This window comes from Bubalus kerabau, chromosome 2 (assembly GCF_029407905.1).
Source record: "Bubalus kerabau isolate K-KA32 ecotype Philippines breed swamp buffalo chromosome 2, PCC_UOA_SB_1v2, whole genome shotgun sequence".
Lineage (NCBI taxonomy): Eukaryota > Metazoa > Chordata > Mammalia > Artiodactyla > Bovidae > Bubalus > Bubalus kerabau.
This window is the reverse complement of record NC_073625.1, coordinates 9,165,772-9,188,033: the sequence shown is the minus strand read 5'-3', so window position 1 is coordinate 9,188,033 and position 22,262 is coordinate 9,165,772. Positions and strand designations below refer to the sequence as shown.

Below are 22,262 nucleotides of genomic sequence, written 5' to 3'. Positions count from 1 at the left end.
AACTGCACAGCCTTGGCTCTGCTCACAGTGCTGCACACCCATCGCCTTGAAGCTGACTCATTCTTCCTGCAAGCACTGCTCACATGTCAGCTCCTCAGGGAGGCTGCTGTAAGCTGAATGTTTGTGTCTCTTCAAAATTCACATGTTGAGACCCTAACCCCCACCCAAGGGGATGGTATTGGGAGAGGGGACCTCTGGGAAGCAATTAAGTCATGAGGGTGGAGCACTTGTGAATGAGATTAGTGCCCTTACAAAAGCAGCCCAGAAAGCTCCCCCTTCCTCCCACCATGTAAGGTCACAGTGAAAAAGATAGCCATTTGGAAGCAAGCCCTCATCAGACACTGACTCTCTCAGCACCGTGACCTTGGACACCCCAGCCTCCAGACCGTGAGAAATAAATGTCGGTGCTTTATAAAACACTTAATTTATAGCATTTAATGGAAGAGGGCAGGGCAACCCACTCCAGTATTCTTACCTGGAGAATCCCACGGACAGAGGAGCCTGGAGGGGCTACAGTCCATTGGGTCACAAAGAGTCGGACATGACTGAAGTGACTTAGCACAACGCATGGCTACAGCAGCCTGAATGGAGGAAGGTGTCTACCCCAACCAGATACACTGTCCTTACTCTTAATGTTCTCTGTGTGGTAGCAGCTTTATTTCATCACCACCTGACGATCAGCCGATACTAGTTTATTTTCTATCTCCCACCACAGGGTCTGTGTTTCATCTTCACTGCTCTATCTTCAGCACCTACACAGGGCCTGGCAGTAGAACCTCAAGTATCACTAGATGCTCAGCAATGTTTGTGGAATGAAGAAATGAAGGCGTGCAGAAACGATGGGTGCTGTACTAGATTTGGAGATACCCTCAGGGAATTCACAACTTAACGGGAGAAATGGACATGCCTGCACTGCCGTATGTGCCGTGTGCTTAGTCACTCAGCTGTGTCCAACACTTTGGGACCTCGTGGACTGTAGCCCGCCAGGCTCCTCTGTTCATGGGGATTCTCCAGGCAAGAATACTTGAGTGGGTTGCCATTTCCTTCTCCAGAGGATCTTCCCAACCCAGGGATCGAACCCAGGTCTCCCACATTGCAGATGGATTCTTTGCCAAGTGAGCCACCAGGGAAGTCCCTGCACTACCATATTGTGTGACAAATGCTATATCAGAATAGTGTCAGACATGTGTGTGCATGTCGGTCACTCAGTCATGTCCAACTCCTGCGACCCCGTGAAATGCAGCCCACCAGGCACCTCTGTCCATGGGATTCTCCAGGCAAGAATACTGGGTTCTTGAGTATTCTTGAACTCAAGAGTGGGTTGCCGTTTCCTTCTCCAGAGGATCTTTCCCAACCAGGAATCAATCCCGGGTCCCCTGCATTGCAGGCAGGTTCTTTACCATCTGCGCCACCAGGGGAGCCCTGTCAGGTGTACCAGTGACCTAAACGCCAAGGATGATCTCTCAGATGTACGGGTCCTTCAGCTGAGTTCTGAAGCTCTCTTTTCAGGTGGTTAAAGGGAAAGAGAGAAGCCTAGAGAGAGAGGGCACGGCAGGCGCAAGGAAAAGAGACAAAACTCCTGCAGGTTCCTGAGTAGTTTCCACGTGAATGGAGCGAAGAGCGTGTAAGGGGAGACCCGAATGATGGGAAAATCAACCGAACTGCTTTCAGAGTGAGACTCAAATCACAGAGCACCCGATCACCTCCCTCCTCCTCCCGGGGTATTCCCTCTAGCTCCAACAGTGGCCTCGTGCTTCTGAGAGCAGTGGTCTCAGCCCAGGGGCCGTGAGGAGCTGGCCAGGAGGTGTCTTGTCCACTCCCCTCCAAGGAAAGCTCCAAGGACGTGAACCAGCAGCAGTGGGACACAAGAGCATTGGCTTCCTCTCTGCCAGCCTTGGCGGGCCTCTGCCTCTGTTTCCTCCCTGACCAGCTTGAGGCAAAGCGGGGCAACGGCACCCACAGCTCTGCCCGGGTGGGGAAGCCTTCCTTAGAGCTGAAGTCAAAGCCAGACGCTGTATTTCCTGAGTCAGCTTTCTCTTCTGGAGATGGCGACCTCCACAGCAAACTGACTCTTTGTGGTATTCCCAAGGCTTGTCCTGGACTCAGGAGGGAAAAGGCATCCTGCATCAAAGAAGTGAAAGTTGCGCAGTCGTGTTCGACTCTCTTTGAGATACCATGGACTATGGCCTACCAGGCCCCTCTCTCGGTGGGATTCTCCAGGCAAGAATACCGGAGACAGTTGCCATTTCCTTCTCCAGGGGATCTTCCTGACCCAGGGATCAAAACCATGTCGCCTGCATGAGCAGGCGGATTCTTTACTTTCTGAGCCTCCAGGGAAGCCCATCCTCCCATTAACTATGAGGCAACATGACACAGGGCTGGAGGGTGTGTCTGTGTCGGAAACTAGAGACACATTAAGACCAAACTAAAGAAAGCTCCAGTGTTCTTGCCTGGAGAATCCCAGGGACGGGGGAGCCTGGTGGGCTGCCGTCTATGGGGTTGCACAGAGTCGGACACAACTGAAGCAACTTAGCAGCAGCAGCAAAGAAAGACCTCACCGTGCAAGGGAGCAGGTAGGAGAATAGAGCTTTAAACATTCGTGCTCACGTTTTTTTTTTGGTTTAGTTAAACAATATTACAAAGCCACATCATTCATGAAACCATGATCTCAAAACTTAGAAGAGTTTAGAAAAATGTATATTTTTATTGGAAACATACATGGGTTAATTTTTTAATATTATTTCTATTTATTTATTTGGCTGTGCCAGGTCTTCCTTGTGGCGTGTGGGTTCTAGTTCCCCGACCAGGGAATCAAATCCAGGGCCTCCTGCATTGGGAGCACAGAATCTTAGCCACCGGACCACCAGGGAAGTCCCTATATGGGTTAATTTAATGTGCTTAAAGGCGGGGTTTGGATAAGGGACAAGGAGCTAAAATCTGAGAGTAAAAAAAGAAATAGAAATATCAAGCACTGCCCAGATTTGACATTTTTCAGGGCTCTGGTCTCCTGAGTTTTCCAGCATCTCATTCACACAAGTGGGTGTGGGGTTTTACCACTGGCCAGAAAAACAGTTACGAATTCACTGGTCAACAGCTTTCTTTGTGAGGCTAAAACGATGCTGCACTTAGAAATGCAAGTTCCTAATCTTTTCCTAATCTTCATTTCCTAATCTTGGTCCAAGTTTTCATTCATTCAGACGATCGGGGGTTACACTCTACTTAAGGAATACACTCCCCAAGCCTGCGTCTTTGCTTCTTACAGTACTGAGAACAAGAATTCAGAGGAAGGAAACATTGAGAAACAGCTGTTGACCAAATGAGCAAGGGCAGTGATGATATGTGAACAAGACTGATGGTATCACCTTGTATTTAGAAAGTGTCTTTCTCCAGAAAGGATCACGATACTGTATAGACATGTATATTTTGTCTTTTATCCTTAGTGATTGAAAAATTAGGTCCATTCTTATTAATGTGTATTTCCATTCTTATTAATGTGTATTAATGTATGGCTATTTCTTATATCTATTTTGGCTGTTTCCATTTGCCATGTTTTAACTGCAATGAATTCCTTCATTGAGCAGTGTCTAGAAATTGCATTGACTTTCTTCACCTGTCTAGGGTCCTATTTTCTATATCCTCTTCACCTTTGGGCAGTAACTTCTTTCTATTTTTGCTATGTTGGTAGCTTCATGTTTTACCAGTCTGAATTCATGTTGGCATGTTCATCTTCATCTTTTTCTTCCTTCCTTCCTTCCTTCTTTATTTTTGGCTTCATCGGGACCAGTTATAGCACACAAGATCTTTTGTTGAGGATCAAGAGCTTCTCTTCAGTTGTAGTACATGGGTTCTAGAGTGTAGGCTCAGCAGATGCCACACACAGGCTTAGTTGCAACCCCAAACCCCACATGTGGGATCTTAGTTCCCAGACCAGGGATCCAACTAGCATCCCTTGGGCTGGAAGGCGGATTCTTAACCACTAGACCATCAGGGAAGTCCCTCATCTTGCTTTTTGAATCATCAGAACTTGCCTATAAATTCTGTCCTACAATTCCATGTATCACCACCGAACTTCACCCTCCTGCTGTTGTAACTTATGTAACTCCCTTTTTTACGTGATCATTTTCATGAAAGACGTTCCATCTGCACAGCTATGTAATTATTTTTTAAATAATTATTTTTTAAAACTCCTTGACACTAGGGATACATGCACCAGATGTTCCTGACTTTTCTCTTCCTTCTGCATAATGTAACTTAAGACGTGTCTTTTTCTCCCACTTTCCTGAATGTCACAGGCCAACCATCCCACCGTAAGTCTGTGCTGCTCCTTTAGATTCTCTTTGGATGGCTCCTTAAATGCTCCTTCTTTACACATTAATAGAAGAAATCTTTCTCTGGGAACTCATTTTACTCTAAAGTTATTTTATCTGATGAATATTAGTTGGAATCAAAGATCATAGATGCAAAAGGGGGCCCCGATTTTGTATCTTTCCCTCTGCCTTCTTGTTCTCCCTTAGGCAATGCAACTGATCAAAGCCCAAAGAAGTGATGTGTCCCAGGTCACGGCTCTAAGAAGTAAGGAAGCAGGAGCTGGATGCCAGCTCCCCAGAGGAGGTGCTGTGGGACTGGGGAGGCAGCTGGCACCAGAGACGAGAAGTCTCTGAGTGAGCAATTGGTACTTGCACGGAGAAGTTATCGGCACGCTTTGACTCCAATCTATAATAGTTGAAGAATATTTTAAAAGACAATTGAAGGGAATTCCCTGGTGGTCAACTGGTTAGAACTCCACTATTCCACTGCAGAGGTTGAGGGTTCAATCCCTGGTAGGGGAGCTGAGATCCTGAAATCTGCACTGCTTGGCCAATTAAAAAAAAAAATTACTGTTGAAAAGCTATGTAGGAATGAGAATTATGGAAGAGTGGGATTATGCTCAGAAACTATTGTTCCAGTCACCTGAGGCTGATTAAAAACCACCCAAGGGGACTTCCCTGCAGGCACAATGAATGAGTTTGCCTGCCAATGCAGGGGAGATTGCGGGTTCAATCCCTGGTCTGGGAAGATCCCACATGCTAAGCCCGTGTGCCACAACTACTGAGCCTGTGCTCCAGAGAGCAGGAGCCAAAACCACTGAGTCCATGTACCTAGAGCCCGTTCTCCACAACAGCAGAAGTCACTGCAACGAGAAGCCTGCACATTGCAACTAGAGAAAGCCCGCGTGCAGGAATGAAGACCCAGTGCAACCAGAAAGAAATAAAAAATAAACTAAAGAAAAAAACCCCCAAAACTTAGAGCCTTAAAACATCCATATTTTGCTCACAAATCTGCAATCTGAGCAGAGTCCTGCAGGGATGTCTTGTCCCTGCTCTCTCGGGGTCAGCTGGGGTCACTCAAAGTCTAGAGCTAGAACAACCGTCTGAAGGCTCACCCACTTTGGAGTTCCGGAGGACAGAATAGCTGGGGCTCCTCACACATGGCTCTCCATAACTATGTGATCTTTGCACATGGACCTTTCATGGCAGCCATGCGAAAGCCAGACATCCTACCTGTCCCTTCCCAGGGGACACAGCTCAAGAAAGCTGGTAGAAGCTGCATCAACTGTCATGACTCACCTCCAGAAGCCAGGCAGCATCACTTCTGCCCTATTCTCTCGGTCCAGCAGGTACAAAGATCTTCCCAGCCTGAAGAAGAGAGATCACATCCACTCCTGGGCATATATCTGGGCAAAATGATGTTGAAAAAGATACCACATACCCTTATGCTCATAGAAGCACTATTTGCAAGAGCCAAGACATGGAACAACCTAAATGTCCATCAACAGATGATTGGATAAAGAAGATGCGGTACATAGATACAGTGGAATACTACTCAGCCATGAAAAAGAATGAATGATGCCATTTGCAACAACACGAATGAACCTAGAGATTATCATACTAAGCAAGTCAGACACAGAAAGACAAACACCATGTGATATCACTTATATGTGGAGTCTAAAATGAGGCACAAATGAATTTATCTCCAAAAGAGATACAGACTCACACACATAGAGAACATAATTGTGGTTGCCAAGGGAAAGGAGGGCTGTGGGAGTTATGGAGTGGGACTTTGGGATTAGCAGATGCAAACTGTTATATATAGGATGGATAAACAACAAGGTCCTACTGTATAGCACAGGGAACCCTATTTAATATCCTGTGATAAACCATAATAGCAAAGAATATGAGAAAGAATGTATACATAGGCATAACTGAACCACTTTGCTGTAGAGCAGAAAGTAACACAACATTGTAAATCAACTATACTTCAACAAAATAATAACATTTTTTTTTAAAGGAGGAGAGATTACAAGCTCCATCTCTGGATGAAGAGGTGTCAGCAGTCATGTTGCTGTAAAAAGAGTTCAGGATGAGATGGATATCAGAGCAGGTCTCTCGGGAAAACACAACCTGCTACAACTGAAAACCACTGAATCACCAACCAGTGAAACACAGAAAGGGACCTGGGAAAGTCATCGTCTGTCATTAACAAAACTCATTCTGTAAGACACAGCTCAAAGGGCCCTTCCCTTGAAATCCATCTTTGTCTCTGTGTATGTGTATGTGTGTGTGCGCGCGTGCGTGTGTGTGCGTGCTTTTGCCCTACAGTCAAGGCAGAAGGCATAAACTGTAAATGTCAACCTAGAGAGCAGCGGGATTGTCTAAAGCAATGGCTCTCCAAGGCCATCTGCATCAGAATCATCTGATGAGCCAAGTCTGTTGAACTCCCCCTACCTACACACCCATTTCTGATTTCACAGGTCTGGGTTGGCCCTGAGAACTTGCATTTCTCGGGGGTTCCAGCCCGATTTGTTGCTGGTGGTCTTGAACCACATTTTAAGAACCACTCGCCTAAAGGCCTTCAGAGCCGGGGGTAGTGGCCATAGCCGCAGCCCCGGCAGAGACGCGGGAGCCAGAAGGGTGGGGAAGACGACTCTAAAGGTGGAAGCGGCCTGATCTAACTAACACAGCGCACCTCCCTGCCGCCCGGGCTCGGCCAGAGCACACGCGGGCGCCGGTGCCGGATGGCGCGAAGACTCACGCCGCTCGAGTCCTCAGCTGCGGGGGCCGGGCGCCCCCTGCCGACGGCCCATGGGCTGTGCGAGCTGGGGCCGCACGCCGGACACTGACAGAGGTGGGCGGGGCGCAGCGGGACCCGCCCCCCGCCGCCTCCACTAGGGAAGGGGCGGGGAAAGCGGGCCGCGGGCGCGCAGGCCCCGCCCCCAGGATGGGCGGGGCCTCCTGCCGTGATTGGACAGCGTCGCTAGTGCGCGGTGACGTTACCCCTGGACAGGAAGTGTCAGAGAGGAGCGCGGGAGCTGCCAAGTGAGCGCTCTGGTCTGTTTAGGAAGCGGCTCGAGCCAAGCGTTCCGCGGCCGGTTGCTCCTCGGGCTGCTTCTCGCGAGCGTCCTGCCGTCGCTGCCCGCCGATTCGGAGGGCCTAGCAGCCTGCCCCGACCCGGGTGAGCGTTCGCGTGGGCCCACTGGAAGCGCGCTCGCCGCGTGTCTGTGTCTGTGTGTGTGTGTGTGTGTATAAGTGTGTGCGCGCGTGCGCCTGAGGGGAGGCGGTGACCCTATGCCCGCGACGCCAGGAGGGGAGCAGGGAGGAATGTGCTTTCGGAATCCCTGAGGCTCCAAGAAAGCTGAGCGCCGAAGACTTGTTGCTTTTGAAGTGTGGTGTTGGAGAAGAGTCTTGAGAGTCCCTTGGACTCCAAGGAGATCCACCCAGTCCATCCTAAAGAAAATCAGTCCTGAGTGTTCATTGGAAGGACTGATGCTGAAGCTGAAACTCCAATATTTTGGCCACCTGATGCGAAGAGCTGACTCATTCATTTGAAAAGATCCTGATGCTGGGAAAGATTGAAGGTGGGAGAAGAAGGGGACGACAGAGGATAAGACGGTTGGATGGCATCACCGACTCAATGGACATGAGTTTGGGTAAACTCCGGGAGTTGGTGATGGACAGGGAGGCCTGGCATGCTGCAGTCCATGGGGTCGCAAAGAATCGGACACGACTGAGCGACTGAACTGACTGAATTGACTGAGGCTCCAAGGATGCGAACACGTCTCCATCACCCATCTTCCTAAGCCTCTGAGTCACTGACCGGCCAGGTCATTGTGTCCCCAGCCCTGAGAGGTGCCGCGATTAATATTAGAGCGAAGCCAGCGCAGCCACTGTGGAAAGGACCTCCTCCTGGAAGGCAAACAGATGTGATTGGTGCTCCATTCAGCGAGCACATGGAAACCCTTGTAAGGAGTGGCCGCTTTGAGAAATTGATCCCTTACCTAAGATTTGAAGGAAGAGGCAACGCATTACAAAACCAAAGCCAGTGAACTCTCTGGCCACTGCCAAAGAGCGTCTACAATCCACGTAAACCCCTTTTTCCCAGGTACCATAGTTGCGTGTTTTTGCAAATAAATACAAACACACAGCATAGTATGGGTTCTTTTATTTATTAGGTTCCTGGTTTCAGAGAAGATGGCAGAGGAAGCAGACCTCTTGGGACAGGACTCTGATGGGGACAGTGAGGAGGTGGTCCTGACCCCTGCAGAGCTCATCGATCGGCTGGAGCAGGTAAGCAGCCCACATGGAATCCCCCTGCTGCAAGCGCAGCCTCTTTAGCTAGTCCAATGCTGCAAATGTCAGGATTCAAGAAATGAGGGGATGGAATTCAAGGCTTCTTAGAAGAGAAGAGACTGCGTATTACCATCTCCACAGAAGCAGGAAGTATAGGCACAGCCAGATAGAAACTTCATAATGTCGAGCACAGAATCCTCAGGTGGGTCCAGTAAAGGTCAGCTTTGGGGACAGTTACAAGAACGGTTCACAAAGCAAGGATCTACTTGGTATTTGTGGGGACTACAGAAGTGCCTGATAGAGACTTAAAAGTTCTAGAAAATGCTAAAACACTTTTAGGAGAAAACTGGTCTCATCCTTCCTTTTCCTCCAGTTTCTTTTGCCAACCATTCTGTACATTTCTACTGCTTGCCTCAGATCACTCCTGGGATGTTTCTTCTTTTAGTCATAGTCACTGTGGTTTATTGAGTATTGCTCGTGTGTCAGGGTTCTTTATATTTCTGGTCTCATGAAGCCTTGGTAGTTAAAGATTTCAGACTATCTGTGTTTAAATCCCTCCATGCCCCTGGTCTGTTTTACAAATGTAGGCAAGTTGTATAGTTTGTCTCTTGCACGCCCTTGACTATAAGGTGGAGGTAATGGTAGTGGTACCTCATGGAGTTGTTGTGCGGACTGAATGACATAACGTGTGTGAAGTACTGAGTGTAGACTGAGGCATGTGAAGGGCTCACTGAATGTCAGCCGTGAGCAGTAATGCTCTTCACAACCCCCTGAGGGAGGTACTGTGTTATCTCCGCTCTGGATATGAGGAAACGGAAGCTTCTCGATGAGAGGTGTAGAGTAACTTACCAGGGTCACACGACAGCATCAGAGCCAGGATGTGACCCAGGTCTCTCTGATTCAGTCCACCTGCTGCCTTATTCCTCTCCCTGCATTTGCCCCCTTTCCAGAACTCTCTTGTGTCTGTTACTTTAGGATTCTTCATTCTCCCCTGCCCTACATGCCATCGTGAGTGACAAAACCCAAGGAAGGTAATTTTAACCAGTCAGGGAAATCCCCTTATTTCTGGTTTGTATATGAGAAACCCTGGAGCAGCCAGGTGAGGCTTTCTAGTTTAATAAAAATCCTGGGGAAGGTCTTATGAAGACTCTTCGTAAGTGTTAATAGAGATTCTATCAGCTTATTTGGGTTGCAATTCCAAGTTTTAGAAACGTTACATAATCTTCCCCACATCCTAATTCTTATAGATCTCATTAGTGCTGAACCAGTGCTTTCTCATATCTCAATTCTTTGTATATGCATTCTTTTCAGATGCGTTAAACAAACAAAAATCCTTCAAAAAATAAATTCTATCACAAACCTTTTTAAGAATCTGGTGAAAACTCTGGCACTTCCTCCCAGAGCAGTGCACACGTACACTCACACAGAATAGTGCATATACTATCCGGAGATTCACAGACACCCTGAAAATTTCAGACCCAGTGAGATATCACTCATACCCATCAGATGGGCAGACATGAAAAAGGTGAGCAGTAGGGAGTGTTGACAAGAGTGTAGAGCCTTTGGCACACTTGTAAACCCACTCCAGTATTCTTGCTTGGAAAATCCCATGGACAGAGGAGCCTGGCGGGCTACAGTCCTTGGTCGCAAAGAGTCAGACACAACTGAGCGACTGACACGTTCCCTTTCGTACCACGGTGGATGTGTAATGTGGTACCGTCACTTTAAAAAATAACTTGTCATTTTCTGTTGAACAAGGCACACATATCCCATGGCCCAATTATTCTCTTCTCAGGTGCATACCTAGAGTAAGGGATATACACATAAAGAGGGGGAAAAAAGAGTAGGAAGATGGATAAAAGCTCCTGCCGCCGCAGGGATAGCTCTCAGGAGCATCATGAAGAAGAGCAAACGATGGTTGCTAAGGAAACTGTACAGCTCAGAGCCCTGCCAGGCTGTTGTCCAGGGCGGAGCTGGCCAGCATGGCGGCCGCACAGGCCGAGGCTCCGCAAGGGCCCGGATGCTGCCCCCCGTCCTCGGGGACAGCGGGGCCCCAGACCAATGGCTTCTGAGTGTCCTCGGGGCTCCTCGGAAGGCAACCCAAGGACGGCGGATCTGACGGCCTCGGCAGGGGGTGAGCAGGAATTGCACCCGGGGCCTGAGGCTCTCCTGCAGTGATGCCCTGTGGGCGGCCAACCGCGTGGACAGCCGCTGTGTGGGGTGGCCCGACTGGCCACTGGTGATCACGGCTCCAGGAGCCCGTGTAGGAAACTCCTGAATGCTAGTAGGAAAAAAAAAAAAAAAAGATTTCAAACTTAATTGCCTAAAACACAGTTTCTCATCTTAACGGTCTTGTGAGTTTGCTAAGGCTGCCCAACAAGTACCGCGGGTGGGGCGGCTCCAACAGCGGAAGCATGTCTTCTGCCTTCTGGAGGCTCCTCTGTCTGAGAGGAGGTCAGGGGCTGACACGCTCGGTCTCCCCTGCGGCCCCGCTCCTGGCCTTGGAGACGGCTGTCTCCGTGTCCTCACGTGCTCTTTCCTCCCCGGAGATAATTTCACACAGAGAGTGAACGTCCACGAAGAAGAGAAGGCGACCACGGACTGACCCTCGAGTCGCTCCGAATCCGTCTCCTACTCTTCTCCTGCAAGGACACCGGCCACATTGGATTAGGGCGCCCCCTAACGACCGCATTTTAACCTGCGGTTTAACCAGTTTGTCCTTCAGCAGCTTAAGGCTTAAAACTCAACATTCAGAAAACGAAGATCATGGCATCGGGTCCCATCACTTCATGGCAAATAGACGGGGAAACAGTGGAAACAGTGTCAGACTTTATTTTTGGGGGCTCCAAAATCACTGCAGATGGTGACTGTAACCATGAAATTAAAAGACACTTACTCCTTGGAAGAAAAGTTATGACCAACCTAGATAGCATACTGAAAAGCAGAGACATTACTTTGCCAACAATGGTCCGTCTAGTCAAGGCTATGGTTTTTCCAGTGGTCATGTATGGATGAGAGAGTTGGACTGTGAAGAAAGCTGAGCGCCAAAGAATTGATGCTTTTGAACTGTGGTGTTGGAGAAGACTCTTGAGAGTCCCTTGGACTGCAAGGAGATCCAACCAAGTCCATTCTGAAGGAGATCAGCCCTGGGATTTCTTTGGAAGGAATGATGCTGAAGCTGAAACTCCAGTACTTTGGCCACCTCATGTGAAGAGCTGACTCATTGGAAAAGACTCTGATGCTGGGAGGGATTGGGGGCAGGAGGAGAAGGGGACGCCAGAGGATGAGATGGCTGGATGGCATCACTGACTGATGGACGTGAGTCTGAGTGAACTCCGGGAGTTGGTGACGGACAGGGAGGCCTGGCGTGCTGCAATTCATGGGGTCGCAAAGAGTCGGACACGACTAAGTGACTGGACTGAACTGAACTGAACTTAAGTCTTGCCCGATTCTTCTCAGGCTCCTGTCCTTTATCTCCCAGAGTTTGCTCAGAGTCGTGTCCGTTGAGTCAGTAACGCCATCTTGACCTAACTACCTCTTTACAGACCTCATCTCCAAAGACCTTCTGAGGCGCTGGGAGTGAGGACTTTAACATATAAACTGAGCAGTGGAGGCGGGCACATTTCCTCCCAGTAACAGTGACAAACAGGTTGTCGTTAAAATTTTTTCAAAGTCATTTCAAACACAGAACTGGATTTTAAAGGACTGAACTTAAACACAAGATTCTCACTAAAAATTTCGACAGGATTTTATTTGGACGTTTTGTACTAGTATAAACTTCCCCTAATGTTATGTATTTTTATTATCATGATTTCATACTGTACATGAGAAATCTCCCCAAATCTCCTCCATTTTGCCCAGGGTACCATACAGACATTGTCCTTTCTTTGAGTGCCCTGTCATGGGAAAGTTGTTAAGCACCGTGTAGAGATACAAACAGATGTCGTGAAATGACAGAAAATTAAACCCTAAATTCAGGTTAGTGATCACCTTTGAGGAGGGAGGGAGAGAGGCAAGGGGACTTATAAAAAGATGATATTCTTTAGTGAAGTTATGTGCACTCAGCTGTTTACCGCTGTTTTTCATTTTATGTATTTCATAAATATTTTTTTTACCTATTCAGTGTATATTAAAGTCAGTTAAAAGAAAAACTCCTGCTGTAAGTCCTTACTGGCAGTTTGATCTTTTCTCATTCATTATGCTGCTTGAAAATGCAGACCCTCTTTCTGGTTAATTTTATATATCTGAAAACTATTCCAGAAGCCTAAACACTTGAAAAAAAACAAAACAAAAAAGAAAAAATTTTGCTGTAGTAGCAATAGCCAGTATTTAATAATGCTTCTGGATGGTGATGACTGGAGAAACGGAGGCTGGAGGGTGTCAAAATGGATAAATGGAGCTTGCCTGGCCTGTAATTCTGAGCTATGCTAAAACTAAATTTTCTGTGATTGAAAGATAAGTACAGGTTCCTCAGCCCCCTGTGGATATTTCAGTTCCCTAAGCCTTGGTGATTTCTGAAGTGTACCAAGCATCTGGGCCTGAGTCATAAATTAGGGATTTAACCTCTTGTTCCACAACTGCGTAACAGATGAGTTTCCATTTTCGTCTGTGATCCTTTGTACTCTTATGCAGTTAGCAAATAACATAAAAGGATAACTGAATCCGTTTCCTCTCAGATATTGTAGTGATAAGTGAAAAAGTATTTGTAAAGTGCACCAAGCTTCAGGAAGGAAGAGATGGGAGGTTTATAGAGCTTAACTTCATCTTTCAGAATGGAAGGGTGCTAGTGCCCCCTGGTGGGCAATATCGGGTATAGACCTGTGGACACCACGTGGGGTTATTCTCAGCTGTAGGTATGCTAAGGACACAGGCTTCCCACTAAAGGAAATAAAGAAGTCGTCATTAAACATAACTTGTCTTCAAAGCATTCCCAGTATTTCCAACTGGTTGTTTTCTTTGCTGAGGTCGCTGTGATTTTAGGGGTATGTGCTGACTCACAGGGTTATTTTGCTCCATGGTGAATAATGCTGTTTTGGCTTTGTCTCTTAGGCTTGGATGAATGAAAAGTTTGCCCCTGAGCTGCTGGAAAACAAGTCTGAAATCGTAGAATGTGTCATGGAGCAGCTGAAACACATGGTAAGCAGTGCCTGCCTCAGGATCCAAAGGAGAGACCCTTAGGAGGTGTTTGAGTGCAGTGAAAGTCTGAGAGCAAATCTGTTTTGTTGGGTCCAGCCTAGTTTGGGGTTTTTTGTTTTTTAGTTTGTTTAATGTTAAATTCCTTATCTATGCTTACAAAGCCTGGGAGCTCCTGGGAACATCTGGACGTCAGCTTCCCATGATACCCCAGGGATGTCAGCTTCTGAAAACCTGTTCTCAGCCTTCCCGCGTTTGTGCATGAGAACAGCTGACAAGCGCAGGGCACGGGCCACCCCTCCCAGCATGCCCCCCAGGCCGCCGGCCCCTGGGTGCCCTCCTCTCTGCGTTCCTTACCAGCCTGGCCCTGTAGCCTCTAAGTGTGGTGTTGTTTAACCTCAAAGTCGTATCCGATTCTCTTGTGACCCTGTGGACTATAGCCCGCCAGGCTCCTCTGTCCGTGGGAGTGGGTTGCCATTTCCTTCTCCAGGACATCTTCCCAACCCAAGGGTCGAACCCACGTCTCCTGCATTGGCAGGCAGATTCTTTACCACTGCGACACCAGGGAAGCCCTCTGAGTGTGTGGTCCTTGGCTTAGATGAGCCAGTTTCAGCCACTACCAGCCTCAGGCTGGCTTTAAAACATTGGTGTTTTACAGTTTCTCAACTTGTGTTTTCACACTGCTTTTAAGACCCGTTAGACATTTCTTACCTGCTGTATTATCTAGTTTACACTTGGGTTGGAATTCTTTGGGTTGGAGTTCTTCTGACTGACCAAATTCAGATTCTATTGAAATGGTCTTTTTCTAAAAGTGAATGAGTAGTGCTTGCACTGTGTCATGAGCTTGTGGTCACGTATTGTTTGTATAATTAAGAGATGAGAAGAAGATGAGAGCTCTTACACAGGGAGTATATGTCCTCTTCTGACCTCAGTGTAGCCTCCGAGTCCTCGGTGTTGCCAATGATGACGGTCCTCGCGGACCGCAGGCAGATTGAACAAAAAAACGTTCTTAGTCTTTGACTCTCGTTTTTTTTTTTTCTTTACAAACTTCTTTTTCTCTCTGAACAGGAAGAAAATCTCAAGAGGGCCAAGAAGGGGGACCTGAAGGTCAGCATCCATCAGATGGAGATGGAGCGGATCCGCTTCGTCCTGAGCAGCTACCTGCGCTGTCGGCTCATGAAGGTCGGGAGCCTGTCGTGGGGGCTGAGGGTCCTGGGTGGGGGCTGGGAGCATCCCGGGCCTGGAAGCACTCCCCAGGCCCCAGGTCAGGGGAGCCAGAGTCAAGAGGGCGACAGATTGTCCTGGAGGAGCAGACGAAAGACGCGGGTGGCTGTCGGCCTCCTCCTCCGGGGACACTTTCAGTCTGCCTGCTGCGAGAATGGCGCCCCCTGGAGTGACCGCGGGGCAGTGCTGAGGGTGGAGGTGTTGGTAGCCGCTGAACAGACTACTGACCAGAGGGGACCTAGTCTTGAGAAGTGTTTTGCGTGTCGTTCAGGCCGTGTCATGTGGACCGTGATAATGACATTCAGCTGTATCTGACTTATAAAAACGGAACTGCAAAAATTCTTACTCAGTATTTTGTATGATGTCTGTTTTAACCCTGGGAGGTTCTTACCTCCTTGAAGATTCTTCTCATTTGGTTCCACTTGTCCTCTTAGTTACGACAAAGCAAATACGGCTGATTCTTGACCAGCATAAGTGTGAACCGCACGGGTCCACTGATACATGGATCTTTTTCAGTAAATATGTGTTATAAACGTGGTCCACAGTTGATGCATCTGTAGGTGCAGAGCCTTGGATACGGAGCACCAACTGCAAAGTTATTCAAGGAGTTGGGGTCGAAGGTGTGGTTCCCCCAAACCCCCTTTTGTTTAGGGATCACCACGATCGCCAATGTACCATCTTCCACGTGCGGTCACTTCCGATTCTGAGGACCGCTCACAAAGGCTCATCGGAGTCCTCTCAGTTAAACATTTCAGCCATTTATTTCCCTTAACTCTCCTGGTCTCTTCCCTAAAACATTTGTCAGTATCCTCCTTAAATTATCCCACCTGTAACAGAACATGGAATTCCTCTTGTCATTGGGTCGCTTGTGTGAAAAGCAGGATGGTCACTTCCCTTCTCCTGGACATCAGACTGGGAGTAATGCCACCCAGGGTCGCATGGCGTCTCTGATGGTGACAGCCTGGGTTCATTCTGCACTCACCGTGAGTGCCAGCCTCTTATGTAGTTTTTCAGCTGTCATGATTATTACCCCTTCCTGTCACTGTCCTATATTTACATGGCTTGATTTTCGATCCTTCCATGTAGGGCTCAAAACTTGTCCCTCTTAAGCTTCTCCTTATTAAGCTGGGCAGTTCCCTCGTCTCTGGATCTCGATCTCGTCACCTAGTTTATTCGTTATCTCAGCAAGTTTGATGAGTGTGTCATCAGAGGTCTTACCTGGCTCGTTAATAGGACTGGGCCAGAGTTAGACATGGGTCCCCTGGGCCTTCCCCGTGGGTCAGCATCCGTCACTGAACCGGTGTTCAGTTGTTTATGAGTCTCTAGCCTGTACTGTCACCAGTCTCCCTGCCCTGCTCCAGCTTGTCCACGAAGGCATCAGAGACAATACCGCCTGTTTGGAACAAATTGAGACACACAGCCTGCCTCTGCCCACCTTAAGCTACCAGGCCGCTCAGTTTTCTGTGTGTGTGGTTGGGTGAATCCTTTTCACGGTCACCAGTCACTTTGCTCTGAGTTCACAAACTATCTTTTCCAGTATTTATTCAAATACAATAACACGTACGACCTGAAGGACCCTGATCTGTGTTGACGATCCCCCTCCTCCTTTGTATATTTGAATATCAGGAAACGCGCCTGCCTCTTATCTCTCCCACCCCTTCTGAGCTCAGTGACTCTGCGATTCTGAAATGGCAAGCATTCTAGTGCAGCGGCAGTGACAGTCCCCGTGAAGACGGGAGACACACTCAGGCCCCGTACACGTGTGACTTTAACTCCTCCTTCAAGACAGTGGTTCTGAGCTGGAAGACCTCACCCCTTTAAGGATAAACGCTGCCTTCTCTCGGCCTTCAGCTCCTCCTCACTTCTGCTTGCAAAAGGCGTTTCCCTGGCCGAGGTGATCTTGACAGCCTTGACTCCAAACAAGAGACTGCCCTTTCTGGTTCCTGACCACGCACCTCTCTGTAGCTTTTAGCTTTGTTGTCCTGTTTTCTGGTAGTTCTTAGCGTTTTTCCAAGCCTCACCCATTTGTGGACTTTATCTTTGCCAGTTATATTCTTTGATTCACGCGTCACTCCTCTGCAGCTTGTATGTTCTGTGTCTGTCTGTCCAGCCCCTGTGTCTGCTTCGTCTTGCAGAAGGACACCTGTACAGCTACACAGAGATGCTGGCTGACAGCCCCATCCTGCCTCTTAAACTCCATTTCCACTTGTCTCTCCAGAGTTTCCTTCATGATACCCTTCACCCTTTTTAAACTGTCTTGCTTTTTCAAGCCCTGGTCTTCCCTCCGAATTCTCTGAAACCTGCCTTCTTGAAGCGTAGCAGGTAGGTCTTATGATTAGCAAGAGGCTCAACCATGAAGACCCACCATTTTTTTTTTTTTTCCTGTTTTTTGGCCGCACGTGGTATGCAGGATCCTAGTTCCCCGACCAGGGATTGAACCTGTGCCCCTTGCAGTGGAAGCAGGAGTCTTAACCGGTGGACCACCAGGGAAGTCCCAAGTCTTGCCTTATTTATTACTTATTTTTGACTCTGCTGGTTCTTCACTGCTGTGCAGGCTACTCTCTAGTCGTGGAGACTGGGGGCTGCTCTCTAGTTGCGGTTCGAGGTCCTCGTTGCAGTGGCTTCTGCTGTCGCAGAGCACGGGCTCTAAGACTCGAGAGTTTCAGTAGCCGCAGCCCGTGGGCTCAGTAGTTGCGGCTCCCAGGCTCTAGAGCCACCAGCTCAACAGTTGTGGCACCCGGGCTTAGCTGCCCCGCGGCATGTGGGATCTTCCTGGACCAGGGATCGGACTTGTGTCTCCTGCGTTTTGGCAGGCAGATTCTTTACCACTGAACCACCAGAGACGCCCAAGACTCACCGTTTTTAAAGTCACTTTCTAGACTAACCTCCGCCTGTTTCAGGAGACTGGTCTGTGTGCCGCTGGACTCAGACAAGACCTTTGATGACCCACTTTATCAAACTAACTGATGGCATGAAGCGTTGACAGGTGTTTCCTGTCCCGCAGATAGAGAAGTTTTTCCCTCACATCCTTGAAAAGGAGAAGACCCGCCGAGAGGAGGAGCCTTCCATCCTTTCTCCGGAGGAGTTTGTCTTTGCCAAAGAGTGAGCAGGCGTGGACCCGCCTTTATCCCCCCAGGCTTGGGAGTGTGGGTGGCATGGTTGTGTCCCTGCGGCCAGTGGCAGGGCCCCTGTTGCGGGTCTGGTGGCCCCGGCGACTCCGCCGGGTGTCGTCACGGCGTTGGGTGTGTGTGTTTCAGGTTCCTGGCTAACACAGAGACCTATCTGAAAGAAACAGCCTTAAAGCACATGCCTCCCAATCTACAGAAGGTGGACCTCTTGAGGACAGGTGAGCAGAACATTTGCTTCACTCTCTTCCCTCGAATGAAGGAAGATAAATATGTAGACAGATGAGCAGAACAGAGACAGAGGAAGGGTTCTGGGTTAAAAACCAAGAATCGTCAAAAGCAGGTACCAGGGTAGCCATTTGTAGCCATTTGAGCATCACTTTTGTCTTCTTCTGGTTCGGAGGAAATTCTCCAAATAGAGACTCAGCCTCGTGGCATATTCAGTTACCTCCTGGGCATCCACGCTGTGCTGGGCTCTTTTGGGCATGGAAGCAGCCAAGGTCTCTGTTTTCTGGGCGGGGGTGGGGTGGGTGGGAGGGGCAGCCTCTCCTTCACAGATTCCAGGCTTTGCAGGGCCTGTCTCCCCGCTCTGGGGGTGGGGGGGATGTTGGCTAGGAGGCCTCCAGGGGGTCCCTCAGGGCTCCTGATCTTTATTTGTGAGCAATTTCCAGGCTGTGGAAAGGGGAACAGAACTGAGGTGGAAAGAGGGGAGGCACAGCCATCACCCCCTCACTCAGTCCCCCCAAGAGTCTGCTGAGCAGAGGGGCAGGGGTCCTGGTGGTAGCTCCTGAGGTCAGCTCAGCCAGCGGGGCCCCCCAGGCGTCTCCCCTCAGCCTGCAGGTGGCTGCCTGCCCTCCCACCACACACACACACTCTGGCATCCGTCCTGCTTCTTATCCGGACACCAGTCAGATTGGATTAGGGCCCCACCCTAATGGTTTCATTTTAGCCCTTTAAAGGCCATGTCTCCAAATCTATTCTGTCCTGAAGTTCTGGGGGTCAGCGCTTCAACATATAACTTTGGGGGGACACAATACCAGGAGCAAGCCCAGCCCAGCAGGGTTTGTGGAACTCTGAACTGGTCATTTTGGAGAACCTGCCTGAGGGACACAGAAGGTCCAGTCCCTGTCCAGTTCAGCTTCTTTGTCTGCACTTATGAGTGGAGTGGGGGCCACGAACCTCATCCCTGCCCAGCGCTATCTGTCATGTCCATTGGGTTCAAGCAGATAGGCCTGCATCGATTCCTGAGCTGGCCCAGGCCGTTGCCCAGGAGCTCCTTCTACTTGATGCTGGTCAGCACCTCCTGACACTCAAGCGTTGCTTGTCTTGGGTCCCTTTCAAGGATCAGAGCCAGGCTCCCAGGACTGGAGCTGTGCAGGGGGCAGCCTGCCCTGGGCAGATCAGAGCCTGGCTCACTCAGCCCAGATGCCCTGAGTCCCGCTCAGGCCCCTGGAGCATGGAAACCTTGCTGGCAGGGTCAGGGAAGGTTGTCGTAACCTAACATCCTTTGAGGGTTTCCTCGAATCAGCAGCTGCCCAGTGGGCCCAGCTGAATCTGCTGAAGTTGGAGTCTCTGGAGGTCCAGAACCCGGGAGCAGCCCAGGGCACCCGCGCCTGACTTTTGCAGCCAGTTATCCTCAGCCTTCTCAGTGGACGGGGAACCACGGGCAGCCCCCACCTGAGCTGGGCCCTGAACACTGAGTGGTCCAGCAGGTTCTCTGGACCCCACTGGGTGGTGGGGCTCTCCGCTGGCAGTGCAGGGCTGGAGGAGCAGCCGGCTCTGGGCTCTTCCTGACGAGGTGTGGCTTGTGGAGGAGGAGGGGCACCAGCCTAACCTGTGATCAACGGAGGGACATGGAGGGCAGCTTCCATTGGTGGCCTGGGTTCCTCAGCCTGACATCCAAGGCCATCACCGTGTGACCCCATCTCCCTGACATCCTGGCCTCCCCGCCTCCACAGATCTGCTTTCTGGCTCTGTTCACACACTGTGTCCTCCTGAGACTCTTGGGCGTGTTTCTCTCCAGTGGTCCTTGCTCCTTCCTCCCAGGCTTCCACTCATCTTAAGACCTCTCCACTTGTCCAGCGAGTGGGTGCTGAGTGAGACCTTGCGGGAAGTAGGCTGTTTCTAGGAGGAGCCCAGATCTCTCCTCAAATCCCTGCAACAACTGCCGCCCCCGCCCCCGCCATGCTTTCTATCAAGGGTCCCTTCATGACTGAGGCAGTTAGTCTCAGCAGCGCTTCCCTCTTGCTCTTATTAGCTGAGCATTTGCTGATGACGTTACCATTCTTCTGGCAGTTCCCAAACCAGACCTAGACGCATACGTGTTTCTAAGAGTGAAAGAGCGGCAAGAAAACATCCTGGTGGAACCAGAAACCGACGAGCAGAGGTGAGTGATGCCTGCGCTGCGGACGGTGGGAAGCAGTCCCACCGGGGCTGCCGCCGAGCTGGGCGGGTACAGAGTTCCCTTCCTTTTCCAGGGACTACGTGATCGACCTGGAGGAGGGCTCACAGCACTTGATTCGATACAGAACTGTCGCACCCCTGGTCGCTTCTGGGGCCATACAGCTGATTTAAAACCAGAAATAACTAACCGAGAAATGAGGCCACGGGACCTTAGAAGACACATTTTTGGAAACCCTGCATGCCACCCCGTGCCGAGTACAGCAGCGATCTTGGCGGTGCCGCGGGTCCCTGGGCCGTGGAGATCTGCTCAGAGCAGCCCCCTTACTCGTCCTCAGCTCTGCCACTCCAGCCAGAATCAGCAGATGATGCTTCAGCTGTGCTGATCTTGCTGCCAGAGTCACTGAAACCCCCTTGGTGGTGATGTTTGAACTGAGGAAAGTGAGGCCGGGGCAGTTCACAGAAAGCCATCACTGTCTGTGATGAGGGGACCCGTGGGCCCGACCCGACAGCGGCAGGAGTGTGCGCTCAGCCCTCCTGGCAGGAAGAGTGTAAATAGCTCCAACCGCCTATCCGCCCTTTGTGGAAGTCACTGACCCATGTAAACTCACCTTCTGGAACCTCTCCTCTTGGACTTAGAGCTAACCTGTGTCACACTTAGCTGAGCCTCACAACCCAACCAATAAACTATTATTAGATCTGGGTTTTGTGGCAGAAGGAGCCGTGGGCAGTTCCCAGCGTGTGGTCTGATGAGGTGCATCCGAACCGCAGCCTCAGCAGGCCAGCCTGCGGGCCATCTGCTGGCCTGGACCTGGTCAGAGCAGCAGCAGCGCTCCTGTGACCAGCGTTCACTTTCTCCAGGGAAATGGACGGAATGAAACTCAGCAAATGGGCAGTGTCACCCAGGGAGGGATGTACAGACAGCTGATGAATTGTCTTCCCTTGAAACGTGATGCAGAGGAACTGGGTTCCAGCCTTTCTTGCTCCCCAGGAAGGCAGGTTTCCATCTACACGATGTAGCCTCGTAGAGTAACCAGTGCGATGTTGCTGCCATTTCCAAGAGAAGACATTCAGTGAAAGCAGGGGGGAGTGTTTTTTATTCGTTAGTAAAAGCATTTTATATCTCATGCAGTACTTCATTTTCTCCAGAGCAGTCTCACCCTTCTCAGCCATTCATTGAAAAACGTTCAGTGAGCAGAGTGTGCCGGGTACAGTTCAGTACACTGGGGTTCCACCCAGACGAGAGGGTCACTGACTCTGCTGGGTGGGAGCAGTGCCTCATGGAGAATCAGAATAGGGACTCGCTAGCATGCTTAGAGGGGGTGCTCTGAGGGGCTCTCACTAATTTCAGCTAATCTCACTCAGTTAGGCTGAGGTTTGAATAACAAGAAGGGGCCAGAGACACAGAGCTCAGAGGAAAGGGCTTTCCAGGCAAAGAGAAGGCAGCTTGTGCAAAGGCCCTGTGGCAGAAATGAATTCTGCTGCAGTCAGTGAGGCTGGAAGGCAGTGGCACAGTGGAAAGGCTGCACGTGAGGTCTGAGAGGCTGTCTGGGCCCAGATAACTTCCAGCTTTGGGAGCAAGGACCCCCTGGTCCTCCAGCACCCTCAGAAGCAGGCAGGGCTGCTGGTGCGGTGCTGTGCTTAGTCGCTCAGTCGTGTCTGACTCTCTGCAACCCCGTGGATTATAGCCCACCAGGGTCCTCTGTCCATGGGGATTCTCCAGGCAAGAATACTGGAGTGGGTTGCCATACCCTCCTCCTCCAGGGGCTCTTCC

General features: G+C 49.9%; 1 protein-coding gene across 1 annotated transcript; it reads left to right on the top strand.

Annotated features, from left to right (window-relative positions):
- Positions 1–7,283: 7,283 nt before the first annotated feature.
- GINS4 (GINS complex subunit 4) lies at positions 7,284–22,016 on the top strand. The gene is made up of 8 exons (XM_055567015.1): positions 7,284–7,491; positions 8,489–8,603; positions 13,656–13,742; positions 14,808–14,921; positions 17,968–18,065; positions 18,221–18,309; positions 20,384–20,474; positions 20,566–22,016. The coding sequence occupies exons 2-8, from the start codon at positions 8,508–8,510 to the stop codon at positions 20,660–20,662; spliced, it is 672 nt and encodes a 223-aa protein (XP_055422990.1). The 5' UTR covers positions 7,284–7,491; positions 8,489–8,507; the 3' UTR covers positions 20,663–22,016.
- Positions 22,017–22,262: the final 246 nt, after the last annotated feature.